Source organism: Vulpes vulpes, chromosome X, assembly GCF_048418805.1.
Source record: "Vulpes vulpes isolate BD-2025 chromosome X, VulVul3, whole genome shotgun sequence".
NCBI lineage: Eukaryota > Metazoa > Chordata > Mammalia > Carnivora > Canidae > Vulpes > Vulpes vulpes.
In genome coordinates this window covers 101,251,991-101,275,341 of record NC_132796.1, presented here as the reverse complement: position 1 = coordinate 101,275,341, position 23,351 = coordinate 101,251,991, and the positions used below count along the sequence as shown (strand labels likewise).

Sequence of the window (23,351 nt, the reverse complement as noted above, 5' to 3'; positions counted from 1 at the left end):
CTCTCTCTTTCTCTCTCTCTCTCTCTGTCTCTTGTGAATGAATAAATAAAATATTTTAAAAAATAAAAATAGAGAGTACAGGCAACTGGGAATTAAGCATCATCTTCTAGGGAGGTGATATTGTAGAAGCTTTGAAGTCAGATGATGAATCCACTGCCTATTTGCCCTAGGCAAGTAACTTAACTTCCCCAAACCTCAGTTTCTTCACCTATAAAATGGAGATGATAACATTTAGCTTAGTGTCTGGCATAAGGGAGACATGTGAATACATACTTCTTTATATAGAAGTTCATCTTAGGCTTTTGTCTGAAAGCAAAAAAAAAAAAAAGTAAATCTACGAATAATCGAACCAGATCATTTAGAATTGAGAAAGAAAGCCGATGCCATCTTTTAATCATTGCTCTGTGAGTATATGAGAACTAATCTTTCAGTGGAGGCATCCAATAAGTGCTTGTAAACAAACAGTACTTCTGAATGGATAGAAAAAGGAAGAAAGGGGATAAAAGGAGTAAGGAAAAAGAAAAGATATATTTCTGAATGGAGAGAGAGAGAAAGAGCAAGGGAGGGGAGAAGGTAGACTTTCTCGAGCACCTGTGTTCTGTAGTACTCTCGGTCCTGGCCTTATTCCATGATACGTGATTCACTGCTGACAACAATGGCTATTAATTAGTTACCCTGCCTTTTCTTCCCCTTGGGTGTTTTTAGGAAAGTCAGTGAGCAACTACACCAACATTTTTCAGAATATTCTACTTTGGGTCTTATAACAAAACTGTGTGGGAGGCTGCTCTTTCTCTTAACAGGCTACTCTCCACAATTCTCACACCCCCTCACTTCCTGCACTGGTCCTTCCTAAACTTTGTAATCCCCATTTGGGAACTTTTTCATACGTATAAACACCAAGTACCATTGACAGATATCAATAGCATAAGTCCTGCGTAGAGGGTCCTTGCAAATGTACATTTCACTATAGAGAAAAAAGCATTTTTCATCTCAGGAAACCTTTGAATAGGCTGTGCTCAGAGTCCCACGGCCACAGCCTTCAGCCTTCTCTTCCACAGATGGCTCTTTGCCTTAAAAGCTTATCACCCTTTTTGACTCCAATAATAGCTTCTTTCTGCTCTTTTAAAAAGAAATTGGGGAAGAAATTGAAGTGCATTTCAGAATTTGTTTCTACTATCATATCTGTGAAAGTATCATATAATTATATTACATTTCTTTTTCAGATTGGCAAGTTATGTGCCCATTCTCAACAACGCCAATATAGATCTGCTTATTATCCTGAAGATCTGTTTATTGACAAGAAGGTATTAAAAGTTGCTCATGTAGAACATGAAGAAACCTTATCTAGCCGAAGAAGGTGAGCAGGATTTTTTGGTTTTTGTTTTTTTCTCTATTTCACCATACAATTAGCAATTGTATTTTAAGGTCAAAAACCTTTGGAATGAAGCTTCTTAAATACATATTATTTCGTTCTACTGAGTAGAGTTTGATTAATTAAATTCTACCATTTGTCAATGTTAACAATAAAAGATAGTGTATTATACCTAAGCTATATTTAAATGTAAAGTTACCATGTGTAAATATCCAGCACAGCAACAGAGGGTGGAATGAACTTCTCTATTCAAGATATTTATTGATTAAACAAAAAGCTTTCTGCTTATCTGGTCTCACAATATTATGGCTTCATTTGTGACTTTCCCATTATTAACAGTGAGTCCAGGTCAAGTTCACCAGAGAGAAACTGGCAAGACACACACACACACACACACACACACGCACATATTGCACATTCTATACACTCTTGTAAGTATATAAAATGAAGGGTTCAGTTTCTGTCTCTTAAGACAGCAGTCAAGGGACTAAATTAAAGTTTGTTTCTAATTCTCTTCTCTTCATTCTTTCTCTCCTCACCCAGATGTCCTCCCTCTCTGTCCTAACTTCATGGTTACAAATAAGGGGTAGACATTGGATAGGAATCCCAACACATATCTAGGAGAACTGCCTTCCCCAAAGGACTGCATATGTCACCAGCCCTGCCACTGGCTCAGGAATAGCTAGACATGAGTTCTGCTTCTTGATGACTTTGAAGGAATTGGGAGAGATTGGCCTACAGATGGAAAATTAAGAGATGAAATAAGCAACGTCTCAGATGTAGGCTAAATTATTCCATTCATAATTATTTACTACAGGAGGTTTTGAAGTGATCATTCTTAGTCATATATGATCCAGTTTGGAGTAAGAGAAGGCAGTAAGGCTGCTTGAGAGGGAGAGTTCTCCAAAGAAGCATTTCAGAAAATCCCATTTTCTTCTCTTCTGTTGACTTCCAACCAAATGAATTTCTAGTTTCCCTGTAACAACAGTTTTAAAGTGTGATTCAAGGACCCAGAAAGTCCCAGAGACCCTTTCAGGGCGTCTGTGACATGCTCCTTTTGCTAACTACATATCCACGTGAACCTGGGTTTTATTCATATACTTCAACCAAAATACACATTGCAATAGATTGAATGCAGAAGCCAATGGGAGAATTTAGTCATCTCCTATTAAGCCAGGCTAAAGATATTTTGTAAAAATGTAAAAACAATATCACTCTCTCACTATTTTTTTTCATAAAAGTATTATTTATGTTATCATATAATGGCTCATTATTAATTTAAAATTAAACATTTTCCCTGATTTTTAATTTCTAAGGCAATAATTATTGTACAAACAAAAGCTCTTTGGAGCCCTCAATACAGGGGTTGTATTAGTTATCCACTGCTACATGACAAATTACCTCAAAACACAGTGATTTAGAACAACCAACATTTATTATTTTAGTTTCTGTCAGGAATTCAGGAACAGGTTAGCTGGATGGTGTCAGTCTCTAAGGAAATTTCAGTCAGTTTCTGGGGCTGGAGCCATATGAAGTGTTGACTGGGCTAGAGGATCTACTTCTGAGGTGGTTCACTTAGCAAGTTCGTACTAGTTGTGGAAAGGAGGCCTCATTTCCTCACTACATGGACCTCGCGAGTGTCCCCACAACATGGCTGCTGGCTTCCCCAGAATACATGAAGGTGAGAGCTGTGATGTCTATTCTGGCCTAGTCTGGGAAGTGATGTACTGTCAATTCTGATATCAGTTTGTTAGGAGTGAGTTACTAATTCTAGTCCACACTCAAGGGGAGGGAAATTAAATTCCACCTCTTGAAGGAAGGAGTATCAAAGAATTTGTGGACATATTTACAAACTGCCACAGGGGTCCTGGCACCAAAGAATTTGAGAACCATTTTTTTATAGTATAAGGGATCTTTGGGAAGTTTTTGTCATTCTTTTTTTTTTAATAATGAATTTATTTTTTATTGGTGTTCAATTTGCCAACATACAGAACAACACCCAGTGCTCATCCCGTCAAGTGCCCCCGTCAGTGCCCGCCACCCAGTCACCCCCACCCCCCACCCTCCTCCCCTTCCAACACCCCTAGTTCATTTCCAAGAGTTAGGGGTCTTCCATATTCTGTCTCCCTTTCTGATATTTCCTACCCATTTCTTCTCCCTTCCCCTCTATTCCCTTTCACTATTATTTATATTCCCCAAATGAATGAGACCATATAATGTTTGTCCTTCTCCGATTGACTTATTTCACTCAGCATAATATCCTCCAGTTCCATCCACGTCGAAGCAAATGGTGGGTATTTGTCATTTCTAATGGCTGAGGAATATTCCGTTGTATACATAAACCACATCTTCTTTATCCATTCATCTTTCGATGGACACCGAGGCTCCTTCCACAGTTTGGCTATTGTGGACATTGCTGCTAGAAACATCGGGGTGCAGGTGTCCCGGCGTTTCATTGCATCTGTATCTTCGAGGTAAATCCCCAGCAGTGCAATTGCTGGGTCGTAGGGCAGGTCTATTTTTAACTCTTTGAGGAACCTCCACACAGTTTTCCGGAGTGGCTGCACCATTTCACATTCCTACCAACAGTGTAAGAGGGTTCCCTTTTCTCTGCATCCTCTCCATTTGTGGTTTCCTGCCTTTTGTCATTCTGGGAAGACAAAGTTTGGTTATTTCTTCATACTTTCTTTAACCCCTGACTTTTTTTTGTCTGTTGTTCTCTATTGCTTTTACGCTTTGCCCAAACCACCTGACACATTAACCTCAGTCAGGGATCCCTGGGTGGCGCAGCGGTTTGGCACCTGCCTTTGGCCCAGGGCGCGATCCTGGAGACCCGGGATCGAATCCCACATCAGGCTACCAGTGCATGGAGCCTGCTTCTCCCTCTGCCTGTGTCTCTGCCTCTCTCTCTGTGTGTGACTATCATAAATAAATAAAAAAATTAAAAAAAACAAAACAAAACAAATTAACCTCAGTCATTGATCTTTAGGAGAGGCTCCTTGCAAATGGGACTGCAGTGAACAATATATATTTATATTGTATTATTATAATATAACCTAGTATATATTAATAATAAAGAATATACTATGAAATTAATTACTAATAAATCAATATTCATTTGTAATTATAGTACCTATAATTATATATAATTCATAATTATATTATTTATAAATAACATTAAAAATATAAATATACTACATAATTATTAGCTTAAATTAATAAGAGGAGTACCCAGCTGGATCAGTCAGTGGAACATGCAACTCTTGGGATCCCTGGGTGGCGCAGCGGTTTGGCGCCTGCCTTTGGCCCAGGGCGCGATCCTGGAGATCCGGGATCGGGTCCCGCGTCGGGCTCCCGGTGCATGGAGCCTGCTTCTCCCTCTGCCTGTGTCTCTGCCTCTCTCTCTCTCACTGTGTTCCTATCATAAATAAAAAAAAAAAAAAAAAAAAAATTTAAAAAAAAAAAAAGGAACATGCAACTCTTGATCTTGGAATTGTGAGTTCGAGCCCCACCTTGGGTGCAGAGATTACTTAAAAATAAAATCTTAAGAAAAATTTAAAAATAAAATTAACAAATGGAAATTTTAAATTATAAATTACATTTCTATATTATAAATGTAATATATTTATATAACATTATACAACAATATGTATTTTTTATATATTGCTTTGTTCAACTCAGCAGAAATTTAGGAAATACCTATTATGTGCCAGAATGCGTCCTGGGCATCAAAAATCAAGACACAATCTCAACTCTCCAAAGCAGTCTAATGTGGAAATAGTCTTAAATGCAGCATAATTCCAAAACCGTCTTATAAGTGCAAAAGAGTATCCAGAGTCTGTCCCTAGAGGAGGCCTACAGGAACAGAGAGCCTCTGCCCAGGGAGCAGGCCTTCACGGAGGAAGTAATATATGAATCTGTAACAGAATCACATGCAGAGCTCATTCAAACTAAACACACCAACCCAGTCCCATTTGAGGCTACCCTGCCAACCTAGACACATTTATGAGTAAGTAAGTAGTAAGTAAGTAAGTAGGAGGTCCTACTTTATTAAGGTCCTGCTGCCACAGCCTCTGTCTTGGGCTCTGTGGGACCCATTTCCTATCGCCTTACCAGGGAGGACTCTATGATTGATTCCTGTGGGGGGAAAACTGATGAATGGCTGGGCACCCAGATTTGGCCCTTTGTGTAGATTAATTCTTGAACGCGTTGCTAAGCCCAAAATAAAAGAAAAGCTAGTAAGAAAATTATATAGCCTGTAGGCTCAAGTAAGTGGTGGTGAGGCACAGCTCCTTTGGGTGTTGGGAACACGAGCTCACCCCGTGATGCTTCTCATCTCTTTTGCAAACTGAAGCATTAGAGTCCGAATTGGAGCCATTCTTCCTCAATTCTCTTGCAGGATAAGAAAGCAAAACAACAGGAGAGTATCTGATTTCATTTAACTCCCTCCAATAGGCATTGTAAACCCTCTTAGGGAGAGTGGAAACTTGGGGATTAAGATGATCTCTTGCTCAATGCCCTGGCCCCTGCAATTTTATGTTATTAGGAGGGCTTGTTTTGGCACAGAGTTAGTACCTCTATAAATTTCTCGGTATGTTGTGCACAGCATTTCACACTGTCCAGAAAAATATATGTGCCTCCAGCACCTCTCATACCCATGCCCAAGCTTCATGCTCTGCGGTTAAAAATATGATAATTGGAAAGGAACCCTATTGTAGTGTTCAGTCTGTGGAGATTGTGAGCAAGCTGTCTGAATCTGATTATGAGTTGAAAAGACCTTTCCCTTATTAAAATAACAACACACAAAGAAATGCAGGATTCCTTTGGTAGCATTCAGAAGTCATCTGTTTGTTTTGTCTGCCCCCAACTGGGTAGTTTGCAACACACAACTAATCTTAGAAATAGCTTAGTTCAATTTAAAGGCGATTTAATACTCAACTGGTGGCCTGTGTATGGGATTCGGTGTTCTGTTAAGGTAGAAATATTGAACATATCTGTCATCAGATTTGAAACAGGGTGGGACAAGATGCACAAGTAGCAATCAGAATAGAAGCCATGCGATTTCCATAGTCCTTGCCAGCTCTAATATCTTCAACACTTCTCAGATGTCAGCCTCTCCCTCCTTTGCCCTCTTCAATGTCTCTTTCACCACTTCCCATATGATGCTGTTTACTGTGTCATTCACGCACCCCCATAAAGTTTGGTGAAACACTTCAGCAATAGCTGTCCTTTTTCTAAGCCCCAAATCTCAGTTGAATCATCTATTCTGCCTCTCTTCTCTGTCCTGAGCTGCTGGTCCATCCGCTATTGTGCGAGAAAGTCACATAGTCCCTCCACCCCTGTGAAATTGCATCTGTGTATTCCACCCTCCCCTTCCTGCACTGCCCCTCCTCTCCTCCCCCCTGACTTGGTCTGAAGGGGCAATGGATTAGGTGACACTAGTAAATGACCTAGAAAGAAAAGAACAAAAGCTGATCTCAGCTCCCTGGTCCAAAATCAATGCTTACTCCCACTCCCTCTCAGACTGCAGCTCTGGTTTGGCCAGGCAGCTTTGTAAGCTCAGTGGTGCCTTCCACCCTCTGAACAAAACAACAAAGTATGTCCTGAGTGAATCAACGAGTTTCGGGTCTGGTACAAGTCATTCTGCCCTAAATGGGACTCTACTTCTTTCAACATTTGTCAACACCATCTATATGCTGAGCATTGTGTACGGATTAAGCTCTGATGAATAGGAGGAGCTGCTGGCCTAGTTAGGGGGAGGCACACACAAATAAACAATTTTCATACACCAGGTGCAAAAGTGTCAGCAGAGCTGCATCCAAAAGGTTGGCAGCACCATAGCTGGGGAAGTTAGCAGCTCTCCTGCAAAAGTGAAAAAAAGGCTTCTGGGAGAAGGTAATTCTTGAGCCAGGCCTCGGTGGAAGACTAGAAATTCAAAAGATGGAGGAAGGAAAGAAGGGTGTTCCAGGCAAAGGGAACATCATGAGAAAAAAGTATGGGCTCATCTTTAGAACGGGTAGAAAATTACAATTTGGGGTCAGACTGTGAAAGTTTCCCTGCCACAGAATGAAACATGATCCTGTGTCATTCCGATGATAATTATTTTCGCTTATTTGCTTTTCTGGGTTTTCAATTTTTTTTTTTTAAATAATGAGCTCCTATTACTTTATATTAAGAACAAAAAAGAACCTTAATGATAAAGGAGAAAAGTTCAGGATCTGCAGTTGGGGATGAAAGGCTGTTTTTACTTGTAGTAGTTCCCAATTAGTGCTGCTTTGATGCCTACCCAAGCAAATCGCTGCAAGAAAACTGAGGGAGTCCCCTCCCCCACGACCCAAGAAGGGGGCGCTCCTCTTGCAGACATGGGAGCCCGCCAGGGAAGATCATGTGCACCCAGCTGCAATATTTCAAAATGGCCCGTGCATGCAAAGGGGCCCTGTCTTTAGTTCCACACTTAACACATTGAATAGAATGCTCTATGCAGAGGCTCCCCCCCCCCCCCCAGCAGACCGCTGTAAGCAAGTGTTGGGTTTGACCTAAGTGAGAGCCCTAGGCTCTACTATTTATATGTCAAGTGGTATGTTTGGCATGCACGTAGTAGAAGAAAGTGGAGTTGGAATCAAAGAACCTTTCCTTTAATCAAGTTGTTTTTCCCATCCCAGGCAACTAATTGTCCAAACATTCTACCCCTCCGCGCCCCCCCCCCCAGACAATTCAGTTGAGCAGACTGCCTTAGTTCATGGGTGGAGGTTCTTTTGTTGTCTGTTATGGGCTACTGGTACAAAGAAAAGAAATCTGGACTGAGTCATACATGGGTAATTAATATGTCACCTAATTTTGTTTCAGGTACCCTTCTTTAAAGAGAGAAATGGAAATATTCCACTCACCTCCTTTTAAAATTATATAAGCAGAGGGATAGAAGGCTTTATTTAAAGCAAGATAAAAGCAAAAGACCATTCCTTCCAGGGTCAGAAGGGGTTTAGGAGTGAGTGACAAAGAAGAGGGGAGCTGAGAGGGGGCCCGTAAACTCGGGAGGAGGTAAACTGCTCCTGTCACACTCTGCTGCTCCTCAGGGCAGCAGTGTCAGAGGACATTATCACCTGTTGTTGCTCTTTTGAAAAGCTCATTAACTCTCCAACAGCTTCGAAAGGCTTTCTTCTAGCCTGCAAAATAGTGTGTCTGGATTTATTTTCAAAAATCCAAGTTTCTCTTGGAATCCAAGGGCTCTTTTCCTGCTGGAGGTAGAAGGTTTGGCATGAAGGCATGGCCCACCCTGTAGCAGCAGCCCTGCACCACTCCACACTGGAGGACTCATAGGTCTTGGCCAGTTTGCCACATGTGCTGGACCCCTGCTCTCTGTCCTCCAGGGAGGAGGAGACTGCCTCACCCCGAGAGGCCCAGAGAGTTATTTGAGAACCTGCATTTGTTTCATTATTCTCAAGTTCTTTTCTAATCAAATGCACCATGGATTCCAATGGGAATAATACACTCTCAAAACCAAAAAGAACTCTGTGTACCTGCGTTTCAAGAAGAATGGCTTTTAGAGAAATAAACATAAAAGGTTATGGGAGAGACGAGTCTAGAAGGAAGTATATATCCAAATATTAACTGTGATTATCTCTTGCTGGGAGGACTAGAGATAGGTTTTTTTTCCCTTCTACCTTTCCATATTTTCTAAACTCCCCATAGTGAGTATATATTTCTTTTACAATGAGAAAGAAAACCAACAGACCTTATTTTAAAAGATGAAGGAAGAAATAGATTTTAATTATTATTTACAGCTCTTGCAGATTTATTTTCTCTCTCCTCACCGATGCTTGTAATTCACGTCCAGCCACATCTGGCCCTCTTGATTGTCTCCATCCATTGCTCCAAGGGGCATCCCTCCTCCTAGTGGACAAGCTTCTCTTCCTCTGAGACCTAGCTCACCTCTTCCCTATGCTTTTTTGGGGTCACATCTCAATACAGCTGGTAGAACAGTTCATCCATTTAAAGGATAGAATTCAACTGTTTTTAGTATGCACAGAGTTGTGCAACTGCCACCACAATCAATGTCAGAACATTTTCATCACCTCAAGAAGAAGTCCCATTTCATCACCTCAAGTTAAAGTGCCCTTTAACTATCACCCCTCAACCCTCCTTTCTGCCCCCTCCAAGCCCTAAGCAACCACTAATCTCTTTACTCTTTATATAGATTTGCCTATTCTGGACATTTCACAGAAATGATTACATTTAACATATATGATTACATATATGATTACATATAACATGTGGTCTTCTGTGATTGGCTTATTTCACTTAGCATAATGTTTTCAGGGTTCACCCATATTGCAACATGTGTGAATACTCTATTCCTATATAAGGCCAAATAATATTCCATTATATGGACTGTGTTTTTGTTTATCCACTCATCAGCTGATGGACTTCTGTCTTAGTCCACCTTCTAGCTTTTGTGAATAGTGTTGCTTTGAACATGCATATACATGCACTTCTTTGAGTGCTCATTTATAATTCTTTGGTATATATACCTAGGAGTAGAATTGCTGGGTCATATGGTAACTTCTATACTTTGTGAATATAGTCACCAAATCGAACTGTTTTCCACAGCAGCTGTACCATTTTGCATTCCCATCCAGCAATGTGAGGGTTCCAATTTCTCCACATCTTCAGCAACACTTGTTGTCTTTTTCATTTTTTTGTCTTTTTTTTATTATAATCATCCTACTGGGTATGAAGTGGTATCTCACTCCGGTTTTGATTTGCATTTCCCTGATGACTAGCTGATGTTTAACTGGACTTCATCTTGGCCTTCCACATCTGATTCTTACACACAATCCCTTTGAAGGCCACTACCATTTTACCAGGCAAAGGCCATTCAAACTGCTCTACCAGGGCAGCCCCGGTGGTGCAGCGGTTTAGCGCCGCCTGCAGCCCAGGGCATGATCCTGGAAATCCTGGATCGAGTCCCATGTCAGGCCCTCTGCATGGAGCCTGCTTCTCTCTCTGCCTCTCTCTCTCTCTGTGTGTCTCTATGAATAAATAAATAAAATCTTTAAAAAATAAAGGCCATTCAAACTGCTCTACCAGATTAGTCCAGGAGTTTACCCAGCCCAGTAGCTAGCTAGTCTTTGAAAAAGAATACCAGGAAAAATACATGGAGAGAGAACATAGTTGTGCTTATTAATATACACCTCAAAAGATAAAGGATCTATCCATCTTGTATGTAGAAAATAGTTACCTGGAACTTGAAAAGAATCTTAATTATATTGCATACTATCTGGAATATCATATATATTTCTTTTTTTTTTAAAGATTTTATGTATTTATTCATGAGAGACAGAGAGAGAGAGAGAGAGAGAGAGAGAGAGAGAGGCAGAGACACAGGCAGAGGGAGAAGCAGGCTCCATGCAGGGAGCCTGACATGGGACTCGATCCTGGGACTCCAGGATCATGCCCTGGGCCAAAGGCAGCACCAAACCACTGAGCCACCCGGGCTGCCCTGGAATATCATATATATTTCATTAAATATTCATATTCCACTGGTTTATAATAATGGTAATATTGGCAACAATTAATGTTATGAGGGGATTACTTTGTGCCAGGGACTATGCTGAACACTTTACATGCATTGTCTCAATCATCATAGCGACCTGTCATTAGCTTCATTTTACAGTCAAGAAAGCTAGGCCCAGATGAGTATAGAATCTGCCTAAGGTTTCCCCGCCAAGTAAGTGAGGGAAGTATCTAGCATTTGACACTTAGGTAGGTCAGTGCTCTTACCTACGACTCCTAATAGGTTTTCAGGGGCTGTGCTGAGAATCCAATCATCATTATAGCATGGCTGCTGAATGAAACTGTGTTCTGAATTCAAAATAATTAATCAAAAAGCATAGTCTCTTCTGGGGTCCATCCTGTATATCCCGTGGCAGGAATGAGTAGTCTATGACATAGGATGGCCTTTTGTCCCCAAGTTACCTTGCTCAAGTTTCAAAGAGATTCCCCTGAGTTCTAGAATTTGATGTCCCAGACCATGCTCACCTTATTTGCATTCTTTGTGGTTTTTGTAGACGTTGATCTTGACCCCACCAAGTAATATCCTTCCATGCAAAAGTAGGAGGTCTTGTGTTTGCAACAGCCCCTTATCCTCTGATCCCCTTGATGTTTAGATGGACCCTCTCTGAATCTTCTCCAACTTGCCAGTGATCTTTATGATTAGCTAAGAAAACTGCAAGGGTTCAGGGGCTGGGAGAAGTTCTGAGTGGGTTTTTTTTTTTTTTTTGGCTTTTTTAACTTCTAGGGAAGCCAATTGGAAAGCTTTGCCATGAGTTCAATTTTTCTTGCCATGTGCTATCTTAGAGAGAGTTTGGAGGTAGGAAGAGGCCTAAGGGAAACTCTTTCATTAAAGAGCAGGCCGTAGTCTCCCATAGACTAATGGCCATATTCTATTTCCTCATGGAGTGGGGGGAATTACTTAGCCTCAGCCTTTACTCTTTCAGTATCCACTCTTGGGAACTGTATTATTACCTTGTAAAACAGAGCATCTCTCCTATTAGCGTTAATTGAACCCATCTTTTTTCTGTTAGAAACTATAATGTTGACTTTTATTTTCAGAGCCCTGTATTGAGCCTCTTCGCTTTGGAGATTGACAAAGCTCAGCCACCAGGAGTAGGCTGCAAGGGGGTCTGAGCATGGCAGGAAGCAACTGTTGGGGTATCGGGAGTTATATATATCCTGATAACCTTTCTTGAGTTGTTATGTCCATCACCCTGGCTATACTGTGACCCGAGCCTTTGTGAAGATGTGCTGAGTATTGTAAATGCTCTCCTCCTTCTAGATCATCAGTTGAAATGAATCGTTTTATGGTAATAAAATGGAAAAATGCAAGAAAATAATTTCTACCACTCTTCCTTTTTTGGCCAGATCTGAAAACAACCCCCAGAAGGCTTTTCAGGGCTCAGGACTCCCACCAGTGTCCAAATGAGATTCAGGCCTCTGGCTCCTCCAGAGGCCTATATATCAGGCCAGTCCATTCTTAGCCTGGAGACAGTATTGAATAATTACTCCACTGCCAGCAAATTCCCTGGCCGGAGTCTCCAAAAACTTAGTAGAGACTTAAGATAGACTTGGTTATGAAGAACACTTTAACTTCCTTCGTACCAGGAACATTGCTTTAGAAAAATAAAGAGTATTTTATTTTTACTTGTTTACCATTGGACATCTATTGTATAGATATTTTAATATTTCCTTAAGAGCATATACACTTTTCTCTGGTCTCTGGTGTCTTATTTTGTGTATCCATGTACATCTGAAACAAGATAATAGGCCAGAAATTTTGCTGGGTATTTATGTGTGTGTGTTTATACATCTTTGCATATATTTATTTGCTTGCTCTCTTCTCTCTGTCTCTGTCTCTCTCTTTTTCTCATGCACACACACACACACATTTGTCTTATTGTAGCATGAAAGCCAAAGCAAATAAATAATAAAATATACTAGGATCCACTCCCTCCTGCCTCCACCCCCACCCCATAGTTACCACAATATACAGACAAAGAACAATGAAACCTTCCTCTTCTAGCAGATGTGAGTTTCTCTTACTATATTGTCAGGAGAATTTCCTAGAGCGTACAATGCTCTGAGCACCCTGTAATTCTGATCTGCAACTATTAGCCCAAGCCTATATGGAAAGAGGCCGTCTCTAGGGTAATAGCATTGTAAATTACAATCAATGCACTCAGTTACGCCCAGAAACCAAAAGATACGTCGTGCTCCAGTGTGCCTTGTAATCAGCACCTTTGAGAATGTAGGTAACAGCATTCTGAACAACAAATGGAAGCTGAACGTGTAAGAAAATGAATGTTGGAATTAAATCATCCTTCTGATAGGAGCAGCACCTTATATGGCAAGCAACTTTTTTTTCTAATATCATTTTATTGATTTTTTTAAAACTAAATTGTGGCCTTGTAACCAAGAATGTCTTTTAAAATCATTTATTGCTCTAATCAGCCTGGCAGAGCCTTTCTGTCATGCTGATAAGGAAATTAAACTTTTCTCATACTGGGTTTACTTGCCTCTGATGCACAGATGCTTTCCTTTTCTTTCAGGGAACTAATTCAGAAGTTGAAATCTTTCATCAGCTTCTACAATGCTTTGCCTGGCTATGTCTGCAGCCATAGCCCTGTGGCTGAAAACGACACTCTTTGCTGGAATGGACAAGAACTCGTGGAGAGGTAATCTTTTTTTGAATGTTAACTATAGCAGTATCTAAGAAATACTCATTGTATGTTCATCTCAAGGTTAGTCATACCTTCTCTCTGCCTTCATTAATTTCACAAGAAAAACTCTAGAAGAAATCTACATGTGAGCATTTGTGACATGCCAGATGCTACCTATATAACCCATAGCCCTTACAGAATTTACAAAGTTAGAAACATGTTGAGAAATATGTATTCAGGGACATTTTACAAGATGTAGAGCATAAAACAGCTCTTTTGTTTGTCTTTGGCTTCTTCCATCTCCCTGTTATGTGGACCCTTATTTATTTATTGGTTTGCAGAAATCATATACACACACTAATAGCCATCAATTAGTGAGAGTTAACTACGTATTAAGCACCGTGCTAAGGGCTTGCCTGTATTAACTCTTTTTATCCTTACATCAATCCTCGGAAGTAAATGCCATTATTTTCCCCTATTTTATAGATGAAGATAGAGGAAAGAAGAATGGGGAGGGAAAGAGGAGTACCGTTTCACTGAGCACTGTTGCTGAAATGGTTGATCATTGAGTATTAGTATAATATTCACTAACATTTGTCATCTGTGAAGAATTTTCTCGTCACTGAAAAGGAAATAATATATATTCACTCATTCAGCAAATACTTACTGAGCACCTTCTAAGTGCTGGTCATGTTGAAGTGAAGAAAACAGGCAAAATTTCCTCTCCTCCCAGAGATTTCTTTAAAGATTTTATTTATTTATTCATGAGAGACACACAGAGAGAGGCAGAGACACAGGCAGAGGGAGAAGCAGGCTCCTCCCAGGGAGCCTGATACAGGACTTGATCCCCTGAGCCAAAGGCAGATGCTCAACTGCTGAGCCACCTAGGCGTCCCTAGAGCTTTCATTCTAGTGGGCTGATGGCGCTCCTAACCTCCATTGCTTCACATGTACAAGGCATATTTTGGGATTAAGTAATGAAATCAGGAGGGTAGAAAGCTTAGGAAACCATGGGGAGTTGATGAACAGGCTTCTGAAACTATTTGTCCAAGTGGCAGCGTCTTGTCGAAGAAAATATAGAAGATACTTGAACTTGATTTCTGAACCTTTTCCTAATGAGTTGCCTAGGGCAAGTGACTTAATCTCTCTGGGCCACAGTTTCCCCACTTAAAAAAGAAAGATGGTTGGATTAGAACCCTTCTAGCTTTGGCAGGCTGTGGGTTGTTTTTTTTTTCTTACCGCTTCATTCATTCATTCATACTTTTATGTTTTGAGATACTATAGGTTAGGCACCATGCTAGGTGCCAGAGATATGAGGGTGAAGACAGGTGAAGCAGGCAAGTTGCCTGCTTTGAGGAGCTTGCAGTCTAGTGGGAACCAACATCACAGCATGGGATAATTAATCATGATGCCCAATGGAATGAACTAGCAATGTAATGTAATGGACCAGAGGAAGGCTTTGGAGCCAGGTAAACTTGGGTTTGCATCCCAGTTCTGCTACTTACACCGTGGGGCCTTGGGTGGGTCCCTTAATGTAGAAATTCCCAAGGCCCTCTTTTGTAAGGGAAAGGCATCTCACTGGGTTGTTGCCACTATTAGGTGAGGTCATAAACATCAAATCTGTAGCCAACTGGAATATACCGGAACCTCAGTTCATGTTTCTTCTCTTTCTTCACCCTCAACCCCTTCTTTTCCCCACACAAGGCAAACCACATGCCAGAAAACAGCTTGTTTCTCAACTAAGTTGTTTTACTGACCGGGACAGTGAGAACGAGGTGCTAATGGGATGAGGCATTGAACTTGCATGGAGATAGACTTCTCTCCAGCAAATGTGAATCAGGCTACAGGGATTAATGGCCCTGTGAATCCACTCCACTCTGGAGAAATAGTATATATTTATTATCCTAAAATCTCATCAGGTTCTAAGTAGAATCATGAAAATGTACTTAACTGTTATGACATTTTTTAAAAATTGTCAGAGAAAAGCAGTTGGTATTTGGCTTTATAAAAAGCAGATGCTGTAAAACAGGTATAAACAATATAATCCTTAAAGAAGAAAATGCCCACAGGTCAAATATGTGGTTCTTGCATGAGCTCCATGAGAAACCATCCCAGTGACTTACCCACTGTGATGCTAATATGGTAAAAAAAAAAAAAAAGAACAATTCCTGAATATTAATTTGTTTTAAGCAGCCCCTAGGTCTCCAGGATCACGCCCTGGGCTGAAGATGGCACTAAACCACTGAGCCACTGGGGCTGCCCTAACTGAAGTTTTTTTTTGTTTAATTTGCTGGCTCTAAAGATCTCAGGGTATCAAACAAAATAATAAAATAAAACGAATGGTATAGTATAGAGAAAAGCTATTATTTCAAACCCATAATTCTATTTCTGAAAAATCCATTGTTTTAAAACAGCTTTTATTGTTGATATGTGCTATCCAGGGTGGGAGAAAGAAAAGGAAGGAAGGAAGGAAACAACATATTTGTAGATGGTATAAGGGTACTGTAATCCAGGAAGCAACTCTTCCTTGGTTAGTAACCTCAGGTTATAATTAACCTATACTTAAATTACTGACCTAATGTGATGATGGGCCTAGGGAATAGTGTCAACCCAGATTTTTTAAAAAATTACTCAGAAATATACATTTAATAATATGCAGTTCTGTAGCCTGAGGGCATGTGTGCCCTCGACTTGTACCATTTGTAAAGATTAGCTTCACACTGCACATCTCATCTATAGTAAAACCTCTTTCCAGAGCTTTTCATTGAATTTCTCATTTCATTCAGTCTTAAGTAACAGTTGTCACTTCATATTGTCAAATCAGGTGTAACCTTGGTATCTTTATAGGTTGGGTTTGTATTCTTTTCCAATATTTTACTTTTAGTCAAGAAAACTTAAGAAAATCAAGGATCCCAAAAGGAAACAAAACTTGTCAGTGGAGACACCTGATTAAAAGGAAAATATTGATGCTAAGGAAAACATGGATCAATATCCATGATAGCTGGGTTGTCAAAGCCATTTATACCCTCCCTCTATGAATGTACATACAGACCACTCAACTTTTCAAGAGTTTGACAAGTCATTGCCTCTCTAAATATGGTCATATTTCACATCCATTCAATTGTTAGCTCTTTTGAAACCCATCAATTGAAATATGAATGAAGAGAATGTTTTCATGGATCTAGTCTGAGAGAGTACCACATAAGCCTATCATTTGTCCTTCTGACCTCCCCACCCCAACCCTACTGGCCATCTTGGCTTGAGATAAACATTGTCTCCGGGATTTAGCTGAGAAATCTTAGAATTAACGAAGTTGGCTCCTGTGAGGCACACTCTTTCATCTGAGCTCCCATGTATCCTACAGGCAAAGATTTCCTACAGTTGCCAAAGGCGGAAGGAAGATCCTCCATCTTTTACCTTTGTGGAACTACAGAGAATTTCAATTAGGGCATTCCTGAGAGCAAGAGAAACATAAAGGATCTCATGGAGTAAATTAACACTGGGTTTATCAACAGCTAAACAGGTTTTGCCTGCACTGGTGCTGAAGATACCTGTATGTAGAGTGAGCAGTTTAGTGAATACATCCCCATACCCCCTCCTTATACCCCTCTTTCAGGACTGTTAGGCCAAACATATGGATCACAGACTAAAATTTTCATTCTTCTTCTGGATGGTTTGATACCATCTGGAAGTTAGGCCCCATTTTACTGTCAAGTCATGTTTATCTTTAAGTTAACATAACAGGAACTACTTAAATTTATACATGTGCAAAAACTGCTAGTTAGAAAAAAAGTGCTATCTCCTCTTGACATTTGGCATCTGATAATTCAGGTTCATTCAACAAAGACTGAGCACTTCTTATATACCGGGCCCAGTGGGGCAGAGTGATAAGTAGAATCCAGTGCCTGACCCGGCTGAGGAGTTTACAATTTAATGAGAAGAAAGGAGAAATAACCAGCCAGTGTCCTTCCCCACAAGTCCAGGGAGACTTCCCTTCAGAGGCATCAAAGAAGAAAAGCAGAGGCTCTACTTATCCATATCAAGCATGTGTGTGTTATTGAGGTGAAATTCACATAACAGAAGATCAGCCATTCTAAGGTATATAATTCAGTGGCATTTTGCACATTTGTGGTATTATATAATCACAACCCCTGTCTAGTTTTAAGACATTTACATGTCTCCAAAAAGAGATCTTGTACTCATTAGCAGTCATTCCCCACTTACCTGCCTCCCCCAGCCTCTGGCAACTGAGAATCTGCTTCCTGTCTCTATAGATTTACCTATGCTGGATGTCCAATATAAATAGACTCATTGACTTAGCATAATGGGGTTTTTGTTCTTTTGTTTTGTTTTGTTTTGTTTTGTTTTTAGCATAATGTTTTTAAGGTTCATCCAAGTTGTAGCATGGATCAGTACTTCGCTCCTTTTTATGGCCAAATAATATTTCATTGTCTAGATGTAGCACATTTTGTTTACCCATTCATCAGTTTTCTACCCGTGTTCACCTGAGCCCTGAGCAACTACTGCTCTGTCAAGCCCCACCCACCACCCCTGGATTCTGTGTGGTTCCCCCTTAACCTTAAGAACAGGACAGCCAAACCTCCAGGCCTTCCAGCCCCAACATCCTTGACCACAACCTAAAGGCTAGCCTTTCCCTCACGTCTCCTGCTCCTTATACCCCTTTGCAGTTCTCCTGAGTCTTTGTTCTAGGCCCCATGTGTATGGCCAACTAGCCTCTCCTACAATCGGCACACCTCCCATAGGGTTTGATGCTTCCCTGGTGACTTTGAAGCTTATTGGTTCTGTATATACAAGGGCTTGTACTTTATGGCACAATGCTTTAGCTCCCTTTGTGACTCGGTCCTGGCTGGTCTTGTTCCTTGTCATGTTGCTAGGCTGGTTGGGCCTGGATCCAGATGTCAGCTCCAGAATACTGCTGTTACCTGCTTGGCAGTTCTACTTAGCCACCACCACTGCTGCTCCTGCTGCTGCTGCTTCTTTAAAAACTTTTTTATTTATTTATTTGTGAGAGGCAGAGATATAGGCAGAGGGAGAAGCAGGCTCCCTGTGGGGAGTCCGATGCAGGACTTGATCCCAGGACCGCGGGATCACGACCTGAGCCAAAGGCAGATGCTCAACTGCTGAGCCACGCAGGCACCCCTCTACTTAGTCACTTCTGCCCATTATGAATCAGGATATCCATTTGGTATTTTGTCAGAATGACTCTGGGACTCTGAGTGGAGTGCATGAGATTCCTGGCACTAGAGAATAAACTCACTGAAGGTGACTCCTCTCCCTCCTATGTGATCATACCTCCCCTTTCACTTGAGAAATTATATCTACACATCCCTCCCACCATGAATTCTCCTTTATTTCCCCCCAATCACACATGTCTTCCAATGTTTATAATGCCTCTTCAGAATTTCTCTGCTTAGTTTGAAAGTCAGAAGCAGGAAATATGCAAAGCAATGATCTTAGTTCTTGAGGAGGTTTGCTCTTGTCTCAAGACCTATCGGATATTGCAGAAAAGAAAAAGAAGGAGACAATTTTTCTCTCTTCTGCTGGGTTGGAGGTATAGACCATGGTATAGCAACCAGTGGGAGTGAACACAAGATCACTTGATACCCAATTCCTGACATAATGCAATAGAAATTTAAAAATGAGAGCAACAGGAGGGCTTGGGTGGCCCAGTTGGTGGAGTGTGTGATTCCTAATCTCAGGGTTGTGGGTTTGAGCCCCACACTGGGTGTAGAGATGACTTAAAAAAATAATCTCAAAAATGAGAGACAGAAAATGGCTTATTTTGCCCCTACAATCTAGGAAAAGTGAGGGAGAATAGTTGATTGTTTTCATAATGCACTTATTTTAAGAACACTATGTTTTGAGAACTTCGATAGTGGGGACCAGTTTCTAGCACTAACAAGTCTTTCACTGGTGTGCAGAACAAAATGGGAAGAACTTCAGAACGTTTGGTTTGATGGCGAAGGAATTAGGGGAAGATGAGACCTATATGCCACAGTGTATACATGGACAGACACACAAAAACACATGCACAGCTCACTGCAATCACATTGAACAGGGCAGTGATATACAGCAGTCGCTTGTCTATAGCTCCCATGCCCTCATACTAAAATAGGTAATATGTTATTTGGGCTTTGCTTGTTTGTTTTTGAGGTTTCTCTGGTGGCTTTTCTCTAAATGGCTTGAGGCCGTGTACATAGAACTTTATTTTTTGAACAAGATTTTCTTTTTAAGTCATCCCTACACCCACTGTGGGGCTTGAACCCACAAGCCTGAGATGCAGAGTCACACACTCTGCCAACCGAGCCAGCCGGGTACCCCCAGACAACTTTAAATGTGGGATAACCAACAGAAGCACCAGTGGGGATGTGTATACATGACAGAACACAGAGCCAGGAGGAAAGGGACACAGGAAAGAAAGTAAACAACAATGGATAGCAGACATAATATTCAAAGGCCTTGAGTCAGATCCTAAAGTCATTCAATTCCTAGTCTGTGTAGATACAAGCCAGACTAAGGTCACGCTGAAGCCAAGGTTCAGTGGCACTTCTTAGCAGCCCCTGTCAGGATGGCTTGAGAGTTGGAAGCTGAAGTAATGTCTTCAGCATCCCAGCTCTTTCTTTTTGCAGTTACTTCTTCACTTGGCCCCTAACCCACAGGAAGCTCTGCTTGCAAAAAGCTGGCAAGAGGGGAGAATATTGCTCTTATCAATGCCTAGCACTACAGTTCTTAGTTCCCCCTGAGACATTTTTGGATTTCATTACTGCTTTAGTTTTCCTGGAAGCAGGAACATGATACTTGACTCTTTCTGACTTGGGGAACTGCCGTGTTCGCCTAAGTGCATGCCCTTAGAATAAAGGGACTAAGGTACCTACTGCGTGCTTGTCTGGCAGTTTATATCTTCTACTTTACTTCAGGTAAGTCAAGATTGTTCCTGGAGAGGCTTGGGAGGAAAAAAATGGATCCTGTAGAAAATGACTTAATTTGGCATAGTGGGAAATATGGCAGCTAAAGATTTTTTTTTTAATCCTGGTAAGGTGAGACAGATAAGTTTGGAGTGTACCCCCATGTAATAATCCCTATAAGAGCTTAGACTGGCATATTTTCTCATCAGAGCTTTATCTCAAAAGTAGTGTTTAGTGACAGGTATTTTTCAGGACCTACTCTATGGCAGTACGTGACATTTATCCCTTAAGATTATGGTGTTGCATACAGTAGCTTTACCTTCAGAATTGAGTGAGAAAAACCCAGCTTATCCCACTGACTGACAGCTTAATATGGTGTGCCACATTGGAGATAGGCTGTACTTTACTACTGTCATGTCTGAAGTAGCAGGAGATGTTTTCATGGCTCAATATTGATGTCTGTCACCACCTGTTGAAGGCTCATGGCTTATTACTATAAACAGATTGTGTCCAATTCGTACTTATGCCAGCCCCTCCTGTGCCAAATTGGATCATTTCATTATATGGAGGGTATTTGGGAGCCTTCAAGGCCAGTCTTCGAATATCCATATCCTTAACAGATGAGTAACACCTCACAACCTCCCTTTGAAATGTGATTCTAATGGTGGGTAAAGCTTGTCTCTTCTTTCCTCTTATGATCATGACTCAATGCACCAGAGCTCTTTCAGCCCAGAAGGCTTAGGAGATGTCTCCATGAAGGACTATAACTGCTTTTAATGAATTTTAACTTAGGGGCACCTGGGTGGCTCAGTTGGGCATCTGCCTTTGGCTTGGGTTGTGATCTCGGGGTCCTGGGATCAAGTCCTACATCAGGCTCCCTGCTCAGTGGGGCAGGGGGTCTGCTTCTCCCTCTCCCTCTAACCCTCTTCCCTTCTTATGCTCTCTGTCTCAAATGAATAGATAAAATCTTTTTTAAAATGCTTTCAAGTGTTTTTTCTTTAAAAATCAACATACTAGAGCTTCTACGCTCTTTAAATATTATTGCTTCCCTCAAAGCAAGTGCATTGGGAGATCATAGAGTGATTATATGGGTGCCACCAGTCCTCAAAACATTCTTTTACACCTTCTTTGGGAAAAGCCTTGAGGGCATAGGGCATTGTGGTCTACAAGTTGTTGGTTCTCAGCCAGTTCTTCTGATCTTCTGTGGTGCAGGCTGAGGATTATAGTAAGAAGACCCTGAGAGGTTAGCAAACATGAGGCAGGTGACTCGTGCATCTTGAGAAGAGAGCAGTCTTTAGAATGATACAGATGGAGATGTTATTTATTTTTTAAATTTAAATTCAATGAATTAACATACAGTGTATTATTAGTTTCAGAGGTAAAGTTCAGTAATTCATCAGTTGCATACAACACCCAGTGCTCATTCTATCACATGCCCTCCTTCATGCCCATCACCCAGTTACCCCAACCCCCACCAACCTCCCCCTCCAGGGAGCCTCACTTTGCTTCCTAGAGTTAAGAGTCTGTTATGGTTTGTTTCTCTCTCTGATTTCATCTTACTTTATTTTCCCCACCCTTCCTCTATGATCCTCTGTTTTGTTTCTTAAATTCCACATATAAGTGAAATCATATGATAATTGTCTTTCTCTGATTGACTCATTTCACTTAGCATAATACCCTCTAGTTCCATCAGATGGAGATTTTAATCTTGGTTCAGACACTGTGTGCTTTAGGCCAGTCATTAGACATCAAGTTCTGGTAGCAGATTTGTAAGATGAGGATGATACTTACTCTGCAGCATTGTTGCAAAGATCTGTTCTGGCATGCAGGCACTGAATAAATGATAGCCTTGCTGATGTTATCACATCATTATAGTTGGTTGGGCAGGCCAGGTAAATGTCCAGAGCAAGGATGAAGAAGTGTAGGCCATTCTTCCTGTAAAAGTAAACTGGATCTGGGGGAAATATCTACAAGTCTTTTGGAAGCAAACTATTGAATGGGGTAGCTGATCAAACATGTTCATACTTCTGATAGTCACTAAGTATCAGAGAAAACAGACTTTTGAGACTTGGTGGTGTGAAGAACAGAGAAAGGTCTGTCAGGAAAGCCTCACTTTGGAGCCTCCCATCAATGGGCCTGCTCTTAGACTCCTCTGGCTCCTTCAACATTGTGACTGTCATGGTGGTAGTGATTCTTCCCCCATCCAGGCCACAAAGTGACTAGCAGGTGCTACTTCTTTACCACCTCTGGCCTCAGTTCTTCCCCCAGCATATGAGCTCCTATTGGCCTCTTTGAAAGAAGCTCAACTCTCCATGTTTTGTCCTTTCCTCATATACTTATGCAAAGGCAAAATATTGAGTTTCCAATGACTTTAACTGATAGACATACAGCCAAGCCATTGGAGGTTAGCAAAAAGCACACAGAGGCAAATTTCAACGTTGCATGGCAATCATAAGACCCGACGTAGTCATGTATAAGTGCATAACTTTGGAATCAGCAAGCCTGGGTTTGATTTCTGTTATAGTATGCACCAGCTTTTTCTCTTCCCTGAGTCACTGTTCCCCATCTGTACAATAGAGTTGATCATTTCTACCTTAGCCGATTGAGAGGATTCAAAGAGATAGCAAGTATGGTGCCTGAACACAGTAAGCCCGTAAGAAATAGGTAGCCACTATTTCTGTTGTTCAATAAAAGAAGCCTATAAAAAGGCCCTTGCGAAAAGAAATGTTGGGAAATATCAGGAAGGGAGACAGAACATAAAGACTCCTAACTCGGGGAAACGAACTAGGGGTGGTGGAAGGGGAGGAGGGCGGGTGTTGGAGGGGAATGGGTGACGGGC

General features: G+C 41.1%; 1 protein-coding gene across 1 annotated transcript in view; it reads left to right on the top strand.

The window, feature by feature from the left end:
• Positions 1-23,351, top strand: part of GPC3 (glypican 3) — a 432,449-nt gene that overhangs the window by 279,562 nt on the left and 129,536 nt on the right. Inside the window, exons 4-5 of the mRNA XM_025983185.2 lie at positions 1,224-1,357; positions 13,477-13,602. Of these exons, the coding sequence (XP_025838970.1) occupies positions 1,224-1,357; positions 13,477-13,602 (260 nt within the window). The remainder of the gene's footprint in view (positions 1-1,223; positions 1,358-13,476; positions 13,603-23,351) is intronic.